Raw genomic sequence first — 18824 nt, 5'->3', positions numbered from 1 at the left:
TTTTTGTAGAGTAGGAAATTCTTTGCATGGCAACCTAGTAGTGATTTGCACTAACAAGCCATTAGACTAGATTAAAAATGGCTAGACTACAGTATTCTCAAATTAGGAAATGCATTTAACTACATGTAAATATGCAAAGCATGGTTTGTGGGGGGAGAGAAAGTTGGGGTTTTTTGCTGTGGTTTTTTTCCCCTTAACAAGTGCTTTCAGTGACACTGTATATTAGTGATCCAATTGAGACTTTCGCCAGGCTGTATATTGTGCACCCTGGGCAGTCTTCATTTACAAGTTCAAACCAACGCTATTAAGTTGTACTAAATTTTAGTTTTAATTGGTTTAATTGAATCTCTGTCTGTGATTTGAACCAGTAAGAAAATTTCAGTAAGTACAAGTAAAGCATGGTTTTGTGACCTGATCTTTTAGCAGAAAATTATGTTAGTTTGCAATTCTAAACTTACAGCCCTAGAAGAATCCCAGGAATTCCAGCATCAGCTGTTTGTTTTCAGAAGCAAAGTCCCACTGAAAGATTCTTGCTAATCCCCAGCCTGCAGTCGTGGGTTATGTGAACATTTGAAATGCTGTTCACTAGAGGTCAAAAATGTATTGGTTTCAATTAATACATTTGTAGTTTAGCTGAAAACCATATTCAGTAAATACATTAATTTGAAAACATTTTCCAGTTATTATTTAGGTTGGAGGGGTGGTGTGGGGGTGTTGTCAGAACACCTTACCAACTAGATGGAGAAATGTGCTCAAATTACATCTGGAGTATAATGCTGAGTTTGACCTTTGCTATTTTGATATAAATCTATTAGATTTCTAATGAAATGGCAGCCCTGGGAATCCAAATAAACATGTACAGAATTTCCCTCATACTGGAGAGACTTTGGAACTTTTCAGTTCTAGCTTGATATTCAGGTAGCTATGTAATTTGACAGACGCACTGCTTCTTCTATGTTTGTTTAAATGCAATACATTGCGAAGTTCTTTTATTTTTAACCAGAGTTCCTTTCACCAAAAAATTGCTCAGTACTGCAGACAGGATACTTACTTTCCTAGGTTTAAGATGTTCTTTAGAATTAAAAAGGACACATCTAGAAAGTGGATGCAATAGTGTTAACTGTGTTAGAGCCCCTCATTTAAATATTTAGTAGATTTGGATAATTTTTGACATGTTGTAGTAGTAATTTTTATCAATTGGCTCACAGAAATTTCATGAAAAATTGCCTCCTTATTCCTTAACTATATATAATCTGAATAGAATATATATATCTAAAGATAATAATCTAAATTGAATTAAGATTAGAAAAAGAATCACAGTAGCTGATAAGAGATAGAGCTTGTTACTGGTGTGATGTTTTATCATTTCCCAGGGGAATATTTAAAACAAAAGTTTCTGAAAGTTATCGTCAGAGATGGCTTGTTTTACCAAAAAAAAAAAAGCACTATAAACCTCAAGTACTGAGTTTCCTTCCTTTTCACAAGACAGACAAATACTTAGCTTTCCAGAGTCCTTGTTTTTACAGTGCTGTAGAGTGGGGGCTTTTGTTCCAAGCAGATGAGTGAAAACATACTCTTTATGAGAGCCTACATCTAACGCAAATTAACCTTTCCAGCTACATCAGAAAAGTGTAACTGGCACAGGCTGGAACTGCTGTTGCACAAGTCTGGCAACATACAACTTGAACACTGCAGATCTATTGCTACAGCTGCTGTGGCTGATCCTATAATACTGGAACTCTTTGTTTCACTTGACTTTTATCATCAGATAACTGAATAACAAATGTCCTCCTATCTCCTAAAATGTGAGATTCTGTTAAGTTGCGTACACTTGCCTTTGTGTTTAGAATACTTTGCGTATTGCTTTCCTGAAACAGGAACGATGGCTGAAATGTAAGTAGGTGACTATCTCTTTGTACATGAGGAAGGCACTAGGTTTGGGGGGGGTTACTGCCTTCATTCCATACAGACAGACATAATTTACCAGGCTGGAGATCTTTTGTAAAGTACATAAAGATCAAAATAAAAAATAACCTCCAGAATAAAAGCCCTCAGTACAGTGCTGGTAATGCATCATTACATACATAATTTCAGAGTTGATTCTGTTCTGCCCAGGTGCTTGCCAGTGGAAGAAGTGACTAGATGGTGAGATTTTAGTAAGTCTTGATTTTTCATAGGCATCATTTTGGTCATGCAACTGCAGGCAAAGTTCTCCCTTAGAATCAAGTTACAAGATACTTACCACTGATTGCAAGGTGTGCACAGAGGAGAAGATGGAAACGCTGATAAGGGGGCTGACAAAATTTTTATCTGTACATGCCACTTGAGCAGCAGTGGAGGCTTTTTTGACCTCCTGTGTGGCTTCACACTAATTCACACTGACACGTTGGGTTTTAAAGGTTAAACGCTGTTCTTCCATCTTTCTATATCTTGATTGTAAGTTGGCTGTTCTATTTGGGAGAAGCCTTTTCCTGGTCGTTGTGCTGTCTGCATCGGGCTGTCTCTTTTGTTCACTATCTAAACCTTTTAGGCTCGAAGGGAGTTGAAACGCTTGAAGGAGGAGGCTAGGCGTAAGCATGCTGTTGCAGTCATTTGGGCTTACTGGCTTGGACTGAAGGTACTTTCTCAAACACTCCTGTCTGTCAACATGAACTCAATAAAGCGTGGCATCTTACTAACACTTAATAAACAAGCAGTCATGTGGGCTCACTAGTAGGGATGATTTTTACACAGAATTGCGTTGTTTAATTTTGTCATGGAGTCTACTGAAAAATTCATAAGCTGAAAATGCCTTGTTTACAGCAATATTTAGGCATCAGGTGTTTTTGTCATACCAGGAATTTCAGTTTTCAAGTGAAAGACAAATGTCAGATTAAAGGGACCCTTACGGTTGTTGAATTAAAAACCTGACCTACATTGGCAAAGATCCTATCTGGAAAGATTACAAGGATGTATTTTCTTATTGCGACCTCTGCTTGTTTGAACGGGAAGAAGGGTGGAGCTGTTTGATTCTCACTGCTGCTCAGGTTAGACCCCTGACCCCAGGGTTGAGGGCATGATGTAAAGCTAATGGTAACGTCCTGTCGCTTCCATCAAGCCCTTTTAGGCCACAGCATTGCATGCAGTTATCTATGGCTTGTGGCAGCCATGAATTCCCCCCCAAAATTGAGACATACAAGAGTCTTTTGTTTTCTGTCCCTTGCTTTCAAGGACTGGTTGGCAAAGGAAAACACATTTGTAATCTGGAAAAATGTAGTTCTGCTCTGTAAATAGACTATGAAAATGGCATCTTGACATGTTTCAGGTCTGTGCCCAAATTAGTTACATAATACAGTTTATGTATTATGGTTTTACAGACGCAGTCCTGAAGAACTGCGAAAATCTGAATCAGTTTTGTTTGGCTCGGTGTCACTTTTGCTAATAGGGTTATTGTAGACTACAGAAGTATAAAGGGGAACAATTTACTTGATAATGCAGAGTAAAGTCAAGCTCTCCTATTCTCATACTTATTCTAACAATGATGAAATAGGAAGAATGGTTAGAAAACATATCATTATATACAATATTTATATATATATATATAAAAATCTATTACAGTACATACATGGAAACCAGAGCTGGAAATACAAAGGAGCCATTTTTAGAAGTCGTTCTGCAGATCAGAATCACACTTAGGTACTACTGCCAAAGTGGGTCTGCTTTTGTGGTTTTAAAACAAGAATATGTCCCTCCTGAGAACTTGGAGGCTGTTTTATATCAAACAGCGGCATTTAAATGAAAACTGATGAATCCCAAACCCTTAAGGCACATTACAGCAGGAATATGTGTCTGCCTGTCTGCGGTGTGGTTTTTCAATGTATTTTTTTAAATAGTGTGGGCCGCACTTCTGTCTCACCTGAAACGCAGATTTTTCTGAATAAGAGCGTAGTCAGTAATTCATATATACCACTGTTACCACAGACAATTCTCATTCATCTGATGACAAAGTATTTTCAGCCATGACATATGGAGGTAAAGATTTAAAGTTGATTTAAGTGATCAAGATTAAACCATTAATTGTTGAGGTTTTGGGTTTTTTTTTTAAACTGTATGATAAGTAGATTTTAATAGCATTTGTGGTACTTTCCAGATTTAGGCTTTTCTGGAACGGCTTGCATTTCTCAGTGCTTGCTTTGCAGCTTCCCTGCAGCGCCAATAGGATGTGTGGGTGTATATTAGTCCCTTTGTTCCACATTAATTTGCACACCTTGCAGCTCACAAAGAATGATATAAAGCAGCGTCATTAAAGAGAGTCTATGAGGACATGGTGAGACTTGGGATGATTGTGGTTGAAGTGGCTTTGAGTGTGTTAATTTCCATCCCTGAATAATAAATAAAGGATCTACACTAATTATAGAGCTCTAAACCTTACAGAAAATCAGCGAATAAGAACTCTAATAATTTTTCTTATAAGATGAGGAGGAAAAAAATTGTGCTGTATTTGCATAGAATGCAGACGGCTGAATGCTGTCAATTTTGTTGATGCATCTTCGTGTGTAATTAAGCAAAGCCCATTTATCTCTGGGAGTTTTTTAATCCCAGAATGGTGACAGATTCTTGCATTCAAAATGCTGGTTTATCTTAAAATGCATGACACTCAGCATGGGGCAGAAGGTGCGGCAGGATAAGCCAAGCAAACTTTTTTCATATAAGTTGATGTGGGTTTTTCCTCTATGGGTTTCCCTTTATTTTCTGCAACACATAGCGAGTTAGCTAAACCCACAAAATTTGCTCTGGGGTAAATTATGCAAAGCCACGATGTTTTCCCTGGTTTTTGCTCAAAGCTTTTAACAGGTGTGTTGCAGGCTGTGCCAAAGTTTGAAAAAAGTTGAGGGGTGTTTCAGCTAACTTGACATGAGCCTGGACTTCCCATGAAACTGCAAACCAGTTGTGCTCGCTCTTGGATTGGGTTTTCTGAAGGGAGCAATTTAGATACTGTGCTAATTAGCACTGATAGAAATACCAAGGGCAAAACAAGTGCTCTGAAACTTGCATTTACAAGCATGTATTAAAATTTAGTATCACCTGCAAAAATGGTTCTCAATGATCACTTTTTTGGAATTTTTTTTTTAAATAAATTTTAGTAGCAAATATCAAGCTTGCGGACATTAAGCAACCGCTGCTTTTGTCAAACACCAAAAACTTACTCTCGTTTTTGAATGAAGACTATTTTTGTGAAGAGTTTTCTCATGCATAAGTCTGCTCTGGAAAAAAAATGACCTTTTTTATTATAGTAAACTCTGTGTATTAAGAATCTTAAAGGAGAAAAATGAGAAACAGTCCATGAGTTAACTATGTAATTAACATCAGTTTAGTGTCACTTCAGACACAATAAAAAGACGTATTGCTGATGATGCCTCACTTCTTTCAGTCCAATTCTATGCGAAAACCTATGCAAATGGATTCATGCTGTGAATTCAAGAATATTTTAATATCTTGCCTTTTCAAAGGAAAGTATTTAAAATACTCTGTTAAATTTGCAAATGTCTATACTGAGGTCATCTGAGGTAGCTTTCTGACTTCTTGGTCCATGGTCTGGTTCATAGATTTTAAGTGTACCCAGGTAGTTTTCCTCTTTCAGGGAACACTTTGCATGTTTGTATGCTTTTTTTAGTATTTTCTGCCATAGAGCTATATAAAAGAGTACCTGTGAAAAAAAAAATTCATTCTTTGTGTTCACTTGGAGGGTTTGTTTAACTTTTCAGGTCCGTAGAGAGTACAGGAAATTCTTCAGAGCCAATGCTGGAAGAAAAATTTATGAATTTACCCTTCAGAGACTTGTATGTATATATCCGTACAAAGCACGCGTACATTTTCTGTGTTTCAAATTTTGCTTTTCTAGCAAAAGTGACAGCTCTATTATGGCCTTGATGGTCTTTGTAAGGAAACGTCCAAGCTAAGCCTATAGAAAATTGACAACTTAAATATTCTGATATTGTAAAGAAAGGATACTAATAGTATTTTGAAGTGTGGGAATGGCACTAACTGAGCATTTGCCACAATTGTATGATATCTAAATCTGCATTTCTTGGTATACCTGGCTTTTTAAATCCATATTCAGATTTATTAAAGCTGAGAGTTGCAGTTTGGTAACTGTGCTTTTAATCACAGAGCATCTGCTTGTCCTTGCTTATTTCAATAACTCTGGTATTTGAACATTAATGAAACATCTTGCTTCAATTTTATCACAGATGCAGAAATACTTCCTGGAAATGAAGAATAAGATGCCTTCTTTGTCACCAATAGATAAAAACTGGCCAGTGAGACCTTACCTTTTCTTGGATTCAACTCACAAGGAACTAAAGAGAATTTTCCATTTGTGGAGGGTACGACACATTCTGGTCCAGTCTGTACAGAACTTCATCACATGATTTTCACTAGTTTTGTGTTGTTCATGAAGAGCCTGTTTCTAGGATGTATTTCTTCCCATTCCAGACAGGATATTTTATTTCTTGGGAAGAAGTGTTTCTTTTGATCATTGTCTTTGGCCTGCAAGGGCTATAACTATCTTGCTGCCTCCTTTCTGGGGGTAGGGAGAGAGGATTGCTTCCTGCCATCAGGTTTTAACTCAACAGCAAAGCAGTATGCCTGTTGCCTGTTGACTGGTAGCTTATAATACTTGTGTCCATGGCCAGGACTAGGACTAGCTCTTAGACCAACATTGGAAGTACCAGGTGGAATTTTTTACTTATGAACCGTGGTTAGCTGAAATTTGTTTTGGGTCTTTGGATGGAGAGAACAGCAAGAAACCGTATAAGCGCTGATGAGATGTTTTACTGATCTTGTGGGCTATGTCTTCTGTGAATTGTCAAGGAACAGTTTTTCTTTCTGAGCCTGCAAAATTCATCCTCTCGGCTGTGTTTTGTTCTTTCTCTCTGCTTACATAAACTTCCACAATTGTGGAACTATATATATGTATATATGTGAATCATTTTAGCACAGTCGTCCAATGACTGGTATCTGATAGATTAAGCTCATATTCAAATGCAACATGATTAGATGAGATGTTTTAGATACTGGTTTTGGTGTAATTCAGAAGTATTTAGAATGAGTGAAGAGAAACACCTCTGCAGTTTGTTATTGTGCCACAGTGGCACGTAGGATGGAGCTGAGTCACTTCAGAAGTATACAAAGAATGTGCATCTTGAGCAATAAGCAAACATTAGTCTGTGGTGCTGCTGCTTCAAATCAGATTTGGAAGGATAATTTTTGGTTTGTTTAATATATCATGTTTTGTAGTGCAAAAAGTACAGAGACCAGTTCACAGATCAGCAGAAGCTTATCTATGAAGAAAAACTGGAAGCAAGTGAACTTTTCAAGGACAAGAAGGCTTTATATCCAGCCAGGTAATGACTTATTCTGCGGCTTTTAGCGTACAATAAATTCAATATCCTTACATAGACTGAGGAAACTAAGCAAGATTTTGGTTTTTTATCTTAAGCAGGAAAGTGCATTTTCCTTGTTTGACAATGTCCCTCCATCATTTTACTTTACAATCCTGGAAATTTTGCTTCTAACGTAGATGTTGTTGCAGTCCACTAATCCTGCGGTTCTGAGCGCCTCTGTCCAGAAGCCATGATATTTTGTTGTTCTAACCCCTCATGATCTGTTCACATCGTAAAAGTTTGGAGAACTTGTAGAAGGGAAGAACTCTCACCCTTTCCCCTAGTTTCCATCCTGCAACCAATAAATGTGGAATGAGCAATGTCACTCCCAGATGAGGTGTGCAGGGACCTCTCCTATCTTCACACTTAGTGCGTTCAGCATAATGCTTTAATGTGAAGACTTAGGTAATTTAAGAGTTAGATACACTGGTATTTATCTTTTTGAAAAGATATTTTTTAAAGAAGTGCTTAGAAGTTAATTTCCATTTTAGAATTTTATTTGTTTTTAATTGGAGACTTTTTAAAAATGTAAAATCTCTGCAAATAAGGTTTCTGGTTTCTCAAATTACTGAGTTCTTAAAATCTGGCAAATTCTTGTCATTGCTATCTGCAGAGCTAACGTTACTCAAGACAGTGCAGTAGTATCTGATTTTACTTAAGGAATGCACTTTTTTTTTGCATGTAATAAAACTGACAAAATAGAGATCTGATGTCCTCGAAAAGTTGAATTGAACTTTTCAAGTGAATATGAGCTTAGAAATTGTGATTTTCTTGAAAACAAAGGTCTCGTCCATCTCAGAAGAGTTTCCTTTTAGAAGCCACAGTTTGAGCGGAGCAGGAACAAGGCACTGTAAAGCAAGAAGCAAGGTTCAGTAGAGGGAGGGACAGGAATCTGCAAGAGTTGATGAGGGCACTTCCATGCATAGACAAGCTCTGCTTGGTTGTTTGTGTGTTTTATTTGGTTTGTTTTGTGTCATTTTTTATTGAGAAATTTCCTTTTTTCCTGTAATGGGCTCAGTATATGTTTCTCTTTCTTCCCTTCAGTAGATCACTGATTTAATGGCTGTATATGTTAGCTTGTGGTTTGTTCCTTATTTGCTTTGGGATGTCTTTTTATGCTGTTGGGAAAAGAGAAAGATGCTGCCTTTAGACTTTTCTAAGAGCAAACAGGGGGTTTTTGCTTCGAGTCAGTACACATCTGATCAGCATAGAGCTTCTTGGGAAGGAGGCAATTTTATTTATATCCCTGGTTTGGTACTTTTTACACCAAGACTGAACAATGAAATATACAGTAAAATACATATCTGAGTTACTTTTATCCAAGATGCTCTTCAGTGGTATATATGATAGAGGGTAACTTTGATTCATTTCAGTTTAATCTTGCGAGTCGTCATTGTTTGATGAGGGACACAGTCCACAGGGAATCTGTTTTGGTGACTATGGTTTCATAATGCTAATTAATAAAAACAAAAAACTCTAAAGCTCCAACATGGTAGAAAGTTAGAATGCTTTCCCCACCCTGCTCTCATTTAGAAACATTTCCATCTCTTTTTGTCTTGTATTCAGAGCTGATTAGCTCCTGTTGGGTTTTTTTAGTGGCCTATGGGTGGAGGAAATTACTGTATAAAGTTTCTGATTAGTTAGTATGATAATGACTCATAGGATGTGTGTAATATAATTATTTAAGAACAGAGAGGGACTTCTTGTGAGTACTAAAATATCAGTACCCTTCCTTTTCCCTCCCATCTCCCTGTGTGCCGTAGATGCAATTACAAAGGTAGTGCTATTCCACATAATACATTGGGTCCTTTTGGGTTCTAGTCTTGGCAAAGCTTTGCATTTAGTACTTTGTCTGTAATTTAATCAAAGTGATTAGTTAAAGTGACTTCCAAACAAAGCAAGCAGCAACTGTATTCCCCAATTCTTAACTGATAGCAAAGCTCTTACTGTATAACCCTGAGGTGGATAAAGATGGGGAGATTTGGAAGTGCCATAAGTCTTGACGAAGAGCTGGTACACACTCAAACAGCAGCAGATCTGGAAGGCAAGTTCTTGTCTGTCACTCTAAAATACTGTGGAAGAGCAGAGGGGTTGCTCCTGCTGAAGCTTTATTTCCTCTGTTTTCACAGAGACTGTTATATGTGATTTTAAATCAAAATTGATTGCTTATGCAAGGGTGTACTTGTGTCTGATACAGCAATTTGGCCCATTTAACTGGAAAGTGTTTCCAGAGCAAGGAAAAAGAAAAAAATCCTATTACTGTCTCTGGTGATGTTTCTTTATTCACCATTGCTGTGCTGTTAAGGTGTACAAGATTCCGTCTCTAACACACATACTGTTTATTACCCCTCCTCCTCCTTTCTTCTTTCCCCTCGGATAATGTGCCGGGAGATATATCCACGATACTCTGTAGCAATTCCCAAGTTATTTTCAGCTGATGCAGTATGCCTGCACAGCACGGATTGATGCCCACACCACTGCACTGAGTGAAGGGTGGTACCGACCTGAAGAGTCTCAGGGCAGAGCTTGGGGGGCTGCAGTTTTCGGCTTCTCAGAGGATAGAGGACAATTACACTGCGTGCTTTCCCTGGCAGACGGTGTATCAAAGCTTACGAAAGCTTCTGGTGGTATAGAGTCATGGAAAATGGTATTTGGTGCATCTCCTGGCTCCGTGAAGCCTGAAGCAGAATGTGATGGTTTTCTGAAGTTTACTTCGTCCCTGCGATTCGTATTTATCTCATGTTTCTCTTGTCTTTTTGTTGGGCAGTGTTGGGCAGCCGTTCCAAGGGGCTTACTTGGAAATCAGCAAGAACCCCAAGTACAAAAAACTTAAAGATGCTGTGGATGAAAAGATCATTATTGCGGAAGTTGTGAATAAGATCAACAGAGCTAATGGAAAGGTAATAAAATGGCCTTGCTTTATCCAGAAGGGTAGATCATTTTTGTTATAAATAAACCAAGGGAGCCTTCGTTCCTGTCATGTAATAGTTTGAAGATTTAAAAAAAGGCCTTTTTTCACGGCAAGACTGGAAATGTTGGAATTATGTAAACTGGTGATTTTAAGCACAGGTGATTTTAAATTTACATAAAGATTACTAAAATCTCGTTTGGGTTTGTAGTTTGCAGTGACTTTTCCAAACAAAAATGGCATCTCATCAACCGGTAACAGGCTGTATTGATTCACAGCTAGATGCAGTCTCTGTACCAAACTTAGATCTTCTGTTTGCCAATCAAAGAAAATAAATATTTAGAGAATATTATTCTTGTTCAAGTATTTAGAAAACTTAACCTTTCAAGGTTCACACTGTCGTTCAAGCTCCTGATTCTCACGTTTTATTATGTTTTAAAATTGTGAGTGCTCTGCTAGCTTTGCCTGTCTTGTGATTGATATCAAAAGCTTTTTGGAATGAAGAGGCAAGTTTCTTGTATCATTTGAATAAAGCTGTTAAATATACGGGGTACTTTTTTATCCTGCCAACACAGAACTTGTTTTGCATTTAAATTATACTTATTAAACCAGGAAGTATTATCCTCCGTTCGTAAATGTAATTGTTTTCACCATATCTGTCTAAATATTAGAAGTAGTAGATCTTGGCTTCTCAGATGTAGATGTCATTTATGCATTTGTAGGAGTGAAATTAGTTGCCTGTTGTTGGTGCCAAGTTAATTTTCCAGTTTAGAAGAAACTAATTAAATGAAGGCAGTAGCTTTCCTGTACTTGTGTAGGCTACAGCTCTCAAGATTAAAATAAAACAATTAATAATGAGCTATGGTTCTATATGCTTAAGACCGCTACTTCTTAATTATAATAGTTAAGATTTTATTGTTTAAAATTTTACAGGAGAAAAAGTTATATGTAGATTAAGTTCTCATTTCTCTTTCTTACCACTTTCTAAGATGAATTTAAGAACACACATTCATGCTTTAAAAATATTTGTCCTTTCAAAATATGAATGTGTATCCTCCTAAAGAATAATTCCAATAGATAAAGGGAGGAGAACATAACATTGCAAATACCTATGTGATTTGTGTTGTTCTGCAACACAGTTTCGATGACTAAATAGCGAGGCTTAGTCCTGAATTAGCTATCACTGAAAAGGTACGTTGGTTTTCCTGGGGACTGAGAGAGCATGAGAAATGAGGTTATCCTGATTTGCATAGCTTCTGAGTTTCAGTTTCTGAATTTTATAACTGTAAGCTAGTAATTAAAGGAACTGTTTATATCTAAGCATATGTGCCCAAATGAGCTAAGCTTCTCAATCTATATTTAGACACATAAATAAATTTGACCTGATTTTAACTGATCTGCAGCTTTTACTGAACATCAAATGTTCATGTTTACTAATGTGGGCCAAGCTTATTAACTCTATGAACTGCTTGTAGTCTTAGTAGGTGCTTAGTAACGACCACTTCTCTCTTTGTGTAGATAATGGTTTGCGCTTCTGCGTTTTCACAGGCTACATCCAGGATTTTCTTATTAACCAAAAATAATGTTCTTCTTGCGGATCAAAAATCTGGGAATATCAAGTCAGAGGTTCCACTGGGAGATGTTACCAAAGTGTCCATGAGCTCCCAAAATGATGGCTTCTTTGCAGTGCACCTCAAGGAGGTTGGTTACAGCTTTATAATACAATAATATGTCTGTTTTACATGCAGTGATATAAAAATAATTAATTGTCTTGTAGCATTAAATTGTAGTGGTTTTAGCTTGTAGGTTTAGAAGTTTATAGAACTTTGCCATATCTGCAAAAACTTTGATTTAAAACTACTGAAGCCAAATGAGAACAGTTATTACATTATGAACAATCATTTAATTGTGAAAATCAGATTTCATGTTTCACTGTAGCCTCTTCAGGATTGGAGTTTTCCATTTGTAATATGGGCCTTTAATCTGGTTCGGATACCTTGTGGCAGCATTTTCCTTTTTAGCTGCTCATATAATTCTTCCTGACACACTGGCAGAATATTTCTCTCTTCTTTATGTGATGCCAAGAAATCCACGTTACAGCACAGCTAAGTTGGTTACTCAGTTCTGAAGAACTTAGTTCAGTGCTGTATTTGCTTCACTGTACTGACAGCATTGCTCTGCTAAAATCATTAAGGTGACATTTGTATTCTAACTTAAATGGATTTGAAGAACATCATCTATAGTGTCTTTTCATACTGACCACCGCCATCCTAATACTGGTGTTGGTAATTGGTTTCTCTTCCTTTCTGAAAATATTGTGAGTAGCAAGGAGAGAGATACAGAAACATTACAGTGTTGTAGGACAACTGAAGGTGACCCTCTGTTAGGGTCAGAAGGAGTTTTTAACTTTCTCAGCAGGTTTGTAGTTTATTTGAGAGGGAATTTAATTTTGATCCTCTGCACTGCACCACATCCCTATTTAATTCACAGGACAAAAGACTGTTGTTTCATCGCACTGGGAAGAGAAGATTCCTTGTAAAACCTCCTGCTCGGCTGGCATTTAATATTTTTCATAATCTAGGTTTTGGTAGTCCTAAATACTTTTCTTTCTGTTTCAGGGTTCAGGAGCAGCTAGTAAAGGAGATTTCCTGCTCAGCAGCGATCACCTTATTGAAATGGCCACTAAGCTTTACCGCACTACTCTCAGCCAAACCAAACAGAAGCTCAACATTGAGATTTCTGATGAGTATGTTTCTTGTTTGCTAAAAAGTCAAGTATCTAGTGTTAGAAAAACAAAACTGTTGTATAACTAACACTTCTTTTCTCTTGACAGAATACTTGTAAATAAGGATCCAGTTTTCAATGTGTACTCATTTCTAGTATTCATTTTGGCTTTTATTTCCTTGAAAGTCGTTAGAGAAAATGTGCTTTTCTTAAGGTAGTTTCAAATAGAGCTATGTAGCAGAATTGCCGCTGTAGAAATAATTAAGAGATACTACATTTGAGAGAATCGTTTTGTGTGTGTGTGAAAAGGTCACATAGTCCTATGAGATGTTTATTGATTAGAGTGAACACCAGGTGCCAAGTTCTAGGGAAAACAACCAAAACAGAATGAAAAGCTCCCCCCCAAACACACGTAGTGATGGTGCTAGTAACGTAGGTCCATACAGCTCTACCTTCTCTTTTGTGAAGGTGACAAATGTATTCTGAGAATTCCCGTTAACGGTCTTTGAACCACCTATTGTTGTTTTGGGTTTTTTGATTGTTAAAAGCTTTGTTTGATAAAAAGCTGGCATCTCAAATTAGTATTTCTCTGTGCTTGGTGCAGTTTCATATTTTGGCCTTAAGTAAGGACTGCACTTGCAGTGTTTATAGCCATGGAATGAAAATGTTTGTGCGTGTGTGTGAACTCCTAAAGCCTGCTGAGTAAGAGTCCCTCACTTAGTCCACCATGTTCATGTGCTCAGTTTGGTGTGTGAGGTGCCCCCTGATTTCCGTACTGTTGATTTCATGGGTTTATTAATTTTGAATAAAGAAGAAAATTTGGAACCCTTTAACAATAGTGAAATAAAGTTACTGTAGGCAAAAATTGAACCTTTTATCTGGCTGCGCAGCACTGCTTGCGTTCTAGAGTCATGATGGCAAGTACAGTTTGTTCAGATTTGAGGGTTTATATAAAGGCTAATTTTGCTCTTTCCTTGAAAATGATGTCTGCCATTTTCCTTTGTTCTGTTACCAGATGTGATTTAATTTGCTCAAGGGTGTATGTTTTTAGCCTCTAAAAAGAGCGTGGCTGTCCCCAGTAAGTTTCTAGTTTAATGATGGCTACAAAGGAATAAACTACTAAAACAAAGTTTAAGCATGCATTGCACTAGTCTGGACTGCCTGCCTTAGGTCTGGAAAAGAGTCTGTTTTCTGTGAGTCTTGCATTTTGGGATGTGGTTTTGTTTCTTGTCTTGCAGATTAAAAACATTCAAGTGTGTATTGCTATTGAGGTTATCCAGACTAAATAATTTGCTTTTTTTTTTTTTAGCAGTTCCATCTCTGTTGATGGTGAAGCAGTACTCTGTTCCCTCTGCTAGAGTTTAGATACAAGCACAACTAGGAATTGAGGAGAAAATGTGGCCTTACTTTGACTACTGTCCACTACCTTTTGGGAAGAGAGCTTATATAAATAAAAATGCTATTGATCCAGGGGTATGTCTAGTAAGAGACATACCGTTTATATATATAGTACTAGAACAATGGGTCTAGGAAAATGCAGCGTTGGTGACAAGAGATGATGGCTGTAAGTCCTGCTTGTGTTTTCTGGATGCTTGCGTGGCTGGGAGCGCTGAACAAGTTAATCTTTGAGCGTCTGGGCTGTTCAGCAGGAAAGTGGGACCAAAGGGCAGCTCGGCGCAGGAGAGGCCACTTCCTCCCCTGAGCTCTGCCGTCAGCTTGATTTGTGGTTTCCGGCTGGAGAACAAATTCTTTGAAGTTTTTGGCCTCTGCTGGAGGACTTTTTAAGGATGCTAAAAGGGAAAATCTGCTGTGTTACAAAGGACTTTTTAGGTCAGCAACCACTGCATGTGAGCCAAAAGGCAGCGCTGCCCTCTTTAGTGCTTTTAATCTTGCTATCCAGATCAGTGAGAAGTTTGAGGCTCCACAGGAGCCTCTTGGGTTGGTTTTTTTAAAAGCAATTCTCCACATTCAATGAAATTTCTCTTCCAGTAAAAAGTGAAGAGTCAAATCCAGATTAATTTATCCTGAACTGTAGGAAATATCGAAATTTGGAGATTGCTGGGAAGGAATTGAATTTTCCCAACTGCATAGCGGTGGGCTGTAAAGGTTAAGTAAGGATTAGAAATATGAGAGCTGCTAAAATACCAGATACACTAAATTGAGCGTAAACCAGAAAAGCAGCGCTTCCCATGTTGCCATAGAAGTATTTAGCTTCCTTCCATGAAAAGAGAAAAGTCCCTTTGGACGATGGTGAAGCAGTTGGATATAGTCTTTGCTGCATTTCTGGTACATTAGAAATTCTGTTTTAAACTGCCTTCTTTCTAAAGGAATAGCAAACTAACCATTGTAAAAGGTCCACAGTTACAGGCAAAAGGCAATAATTAAGAGATGCTACCTGAAGGAGGAGACTCAAGCGATACCATACCCTATGGCTTTTTTTTAATTCCTCGACTCTTATTATTAATACAGACCCGAAAATGGCATCTTTTGGAGTGATGCTCAGCACCAACAGGAAGAGCTTCCGCTCCTCATGTGGTTTTTTTCCACCTTTAACTAAAATGTATCTTATTCCCTCTCCTAGGTTTCTGGTCCAGTTCAGACAAGACAAAGTATGTGTGAAGTTCATACAAGGCAGCCAGAAAAATGGCAACATCCCAACTTGCAAGCGAAAAAACAATCGGCTTCTTGAAGTGGCTGTCCCTTAACTGCAGCTGGTGACTCTACCTTTCACGGACTTGTTTCTTTGTAATAGTGCAATTTTAGGTGTTTGGTTTTGCTATTTTTATCCTTTTCTGGAGCTGTTGATGGCTAATAGCTTTAGAAACCCTTGGCAAAACATTGGATCAATCAACTTTTTAATCTTTTTGTTCATGCCAGAGTTTTAACCCTCAAAATGCAGATTTTTTTACCCCGTGAGGCATTTTTACCAGCTGGCACGTATCTGTCATACGCGAATCATTCTCTTCGTTTAGCGGTCAATATTTTAGCGCAGCATACCGTAAACCCACATATTAATGATAAATTACTCCTATTCCTTAGTCTAGAGATCTGCTTAACAGGAACTATACATGCCCTTGACGCTTGATGGCCGCTTGTGCCCGGTGTCTTTTTATACCGACCTGTTGTGGTGTTCTGACGGGCTCCTCACTTGCCACCGCCGGGGAGACCAGCAGAACAGCGACTGATACACTAACTCCCGTACTTAACGCTAGGACCTATGTAACTCGATCTTTTAGTCAATACAGCACAGGAGCATCTAATTCTGCAAAACAGAAGGAAGATATGATTATACAAGCAGCTATATGCATAATTTTATAGTAAAAAATGCAGAAATTTTGAAACAGGTTTTTTAATTAGGTCAGATGTTTTTAATGACTTTATACAGTAGAAATCAGTAAAATTTAAAAAAGCTCGTTTCACAAAAGCTATACAGTTCAAGGCATATTTTCTGTTCTGCTTTTTTTCTTTTAAATTATCAGTTAAGATTAGAGCCTGAAAAATGCAATAGTATTCATAACATAAGTAAACGCTAGGTATTTAAACAGTTAGTTATCAAACAAAAGGTTTGAGCCTTTCTTTTAGATATTGGCATGTACAATGTGCAATAAAGCATACACGACATTTTGTGAGAAATTATTTATAATACATTTTTGTGTGCAAGAGAGAGGATTGGTGCAGCCTGCATAGACAATGTAGGGGTTAAAATAGATTTGTGTTGTTAATTTGCAGTTTTTTAGAGTGTACACTACAGTTGTCAATTTGGGAGGAATACTTAGAATTAAAAAAATCCTTAATTTGGGGGTCTGTATATAAATTGGTATTATGGTAATAAAACTGTTCTAATTCTGTGCTGTTTGGTACTCCTATGTTATAACCATATTTTTGTACTCCAAACTATTTTATATAACTTGTGTGCCTGATGTAAATGCGTGCACAGAAAATACAATCAAGAGCTGCATTATAAACTTTCAGTGTAACTGATTGCACTTAATCTTTCATAAGCCAGAAACATTAGTTGAAATCCTGAAGAGGAGAGATGCCTTTTTAGATAGAAGTAACTACTCAAGTGAAGGGTTTGTTGGATGTGACTGTTTGATTTGTTGATGCAAGGACAGTTGAGAAAGCATTGTATTTTTGCAGTCTGATATAGGACAGATTAAGACCCTGGGTATCTGATGTGCAGTGCTGGAAGTCCAAGCATAAATAAAGGAAAGATAAAGAAAAGTGCAGAGTCTCGTTACTCTCCTGGCGGTAAAGCGATGTAGCACTCACGGCCGCGAAGGCTCCTCTGGGTCGTTAACGTTCACATTGGCTCTCTGCGTTAAAACTGCATTTACTGCAAGAGATGTTCTAGTGCTAACGGCTGCCTCTTATCGGTCTGAAAAAGCACCTGGTTTGGGTTTTACCACATTTTGCTTTGGGATTAAAGTAAATGATTTTGCTATGATTTGGATGCAAAGCGATTGTTTTAACTGGTTGCTTAACGTTGCTGTTAAAAGTCCATGCACGTGACCTTGAAAGGTGGGAGTAATCAAAAGATGTATTTTCCAAACTATGGCCAAAAGTTGCCTCTTCCTTGTGAGCTTAGTTTGAACCCTTCTTTTAAAATTGAGTCGGGTTAATAGTTTAGTAAAATTTATATCATTTTACATGAATTGTAATTAGAGATGCTTACAAAGGAAATCTTAGTATCGATTTGTAAAGCCAAACTGAGATACTTCAACGGAATGATTCCATTGCCTTAAGAAGACAGCACATAATAACATGGTATTTAAAACTCCTAAAGCCTGTATTAGAACTGCTGCTTGGTAAAGATTGGAGGGTTTGTAAAACTGTTCAGTATCTTGAAAGCCTTGCAGTAGGAACCACAAGGGACAAATATTTCAAATGAATACAAAAGTAAGGAAAACAAACATTTGAAGTGTGATATAATCCTGTAGTTGCTTGCAGGTAGGAATTGGAGAGTTTAGATTAAGTGCATCTGGATATCTGGCCCATGAAATTAGGGTATTACAGGATAATATTAGGATATTTGGTCCATGCCAGGCAGAACGAGTACACATCCCTTTTATTTGTTTTGATCTTTGCAGCAAGTCATGATAGCCATACCTCCAAAGGACTGGAAGAGGGGCAAGTTCCTCACTTTGGTTTCCGTTGTTTCATTTCTTTTTCCGGACCTTTACAATTTTCACCGTGCATATTAGCTGGTTCTTTGTGATAGTTACCAACTGACACTTAAATATTTCTTAATGTACAGAGCAAGTTTTGCTGAACATGAATTATTTAGATATGCTAGATGAGTCACGGTATCTTGATGTTTAGATTTAAGTATCTAGGATGTTGAAAATAAAAATGTAAGGTCAGCTAGGTGGGGTTTTGGGTTTGTTTTTTCTTTTTCTCTGTTTTGTTTTATAACCTTCTATCAAATGGAGTTACAAAGAGAAGACTATTCCTCCTATGGTGCTAACTGCTAAAACATCCTTTTACTTGTACATTTTAATTTGTCATCTGAAAGCTGGGCAAGGTTCATTTAAAAAAAAAAAAAAAAAGATTTGTTGCATGATACTTTCCAGAATCAAATAAAATTCTGTTCCTTGACCTATACTTTCTCTATATCTGTATCTTCCTTACTGCCATCAAATCTAAAAAGTGCAGGTGATGGGATTTTAGGTTAAATACACACAACACTGGTGTGTGACTTGGAGAGAGAAGAAATTTTTATTTTGTATGTGATTCCTTAAGAGGCAGCATGTCTTTCTCAGTAATTC

General features: G+C 37.4%; 1 protein-coding gene across 4 annotated transcripts in view; it reads left to right on the top strand.

The window, feature by feature from the left end:
• Positions 1-18658, top strand: part of MYO1B (myosin IB) — a 114168-nt gene extending 95510 nt beyond the window's left edge. For 3 of the 4 annotated variants that reach the window (XM_054829867.1, XM_054829865.1, XM_054829866.1), the window contains 8 exons: positions 2531-2617; positions 5745-5819; positions 6231-6365; positions 7279-7385; positions 10192-10324; positions 11881-12033; positions 12951-13078; positions 15638-18658. In XM_054829867.1, coding sequence (XP_054685842.1) covers positions 2531-2617; positions 5745-5819; positions 6231-6365; positions 7279-7385; positions 10192-10324; positions 11881-12033; positions 12951-13078; positions 15638-15761 — 942 coding nt within the window. In that variant the 3' untranslated portion in view covers positions 15762-18658. The remainder of the gene's footprint in view (positions 1-2530; positions 2618-5744; positions 5820-6230; positions 6366-7278; positions 7386-10191; positions 10325-11880; positions 12034-12950; positions 13079-15637) is intronic. The other variant, XM_054829868.1, reaches the window with a different exon arrangement.
• The last annotated feature ends 166 nt before the right edge of the window (positions 18659-18824 follow it).

The sequence above is a fragment of the Grus americana genome, chromosome 6 (genome assembly GCF_028858705.1).
Source record: "Grus americana isolate bGruAme1 chromosome 6, bGruAme1.mat, whole genome shotgun sequence".
NCBI lineage: Eukaryota > Metazoa > Chordata > Aves > Gruiformes > Gruidae > Grus > Grus americana.
This window is presented reverse-complemented; position numbering and strand designations above follow the sequence as displayed.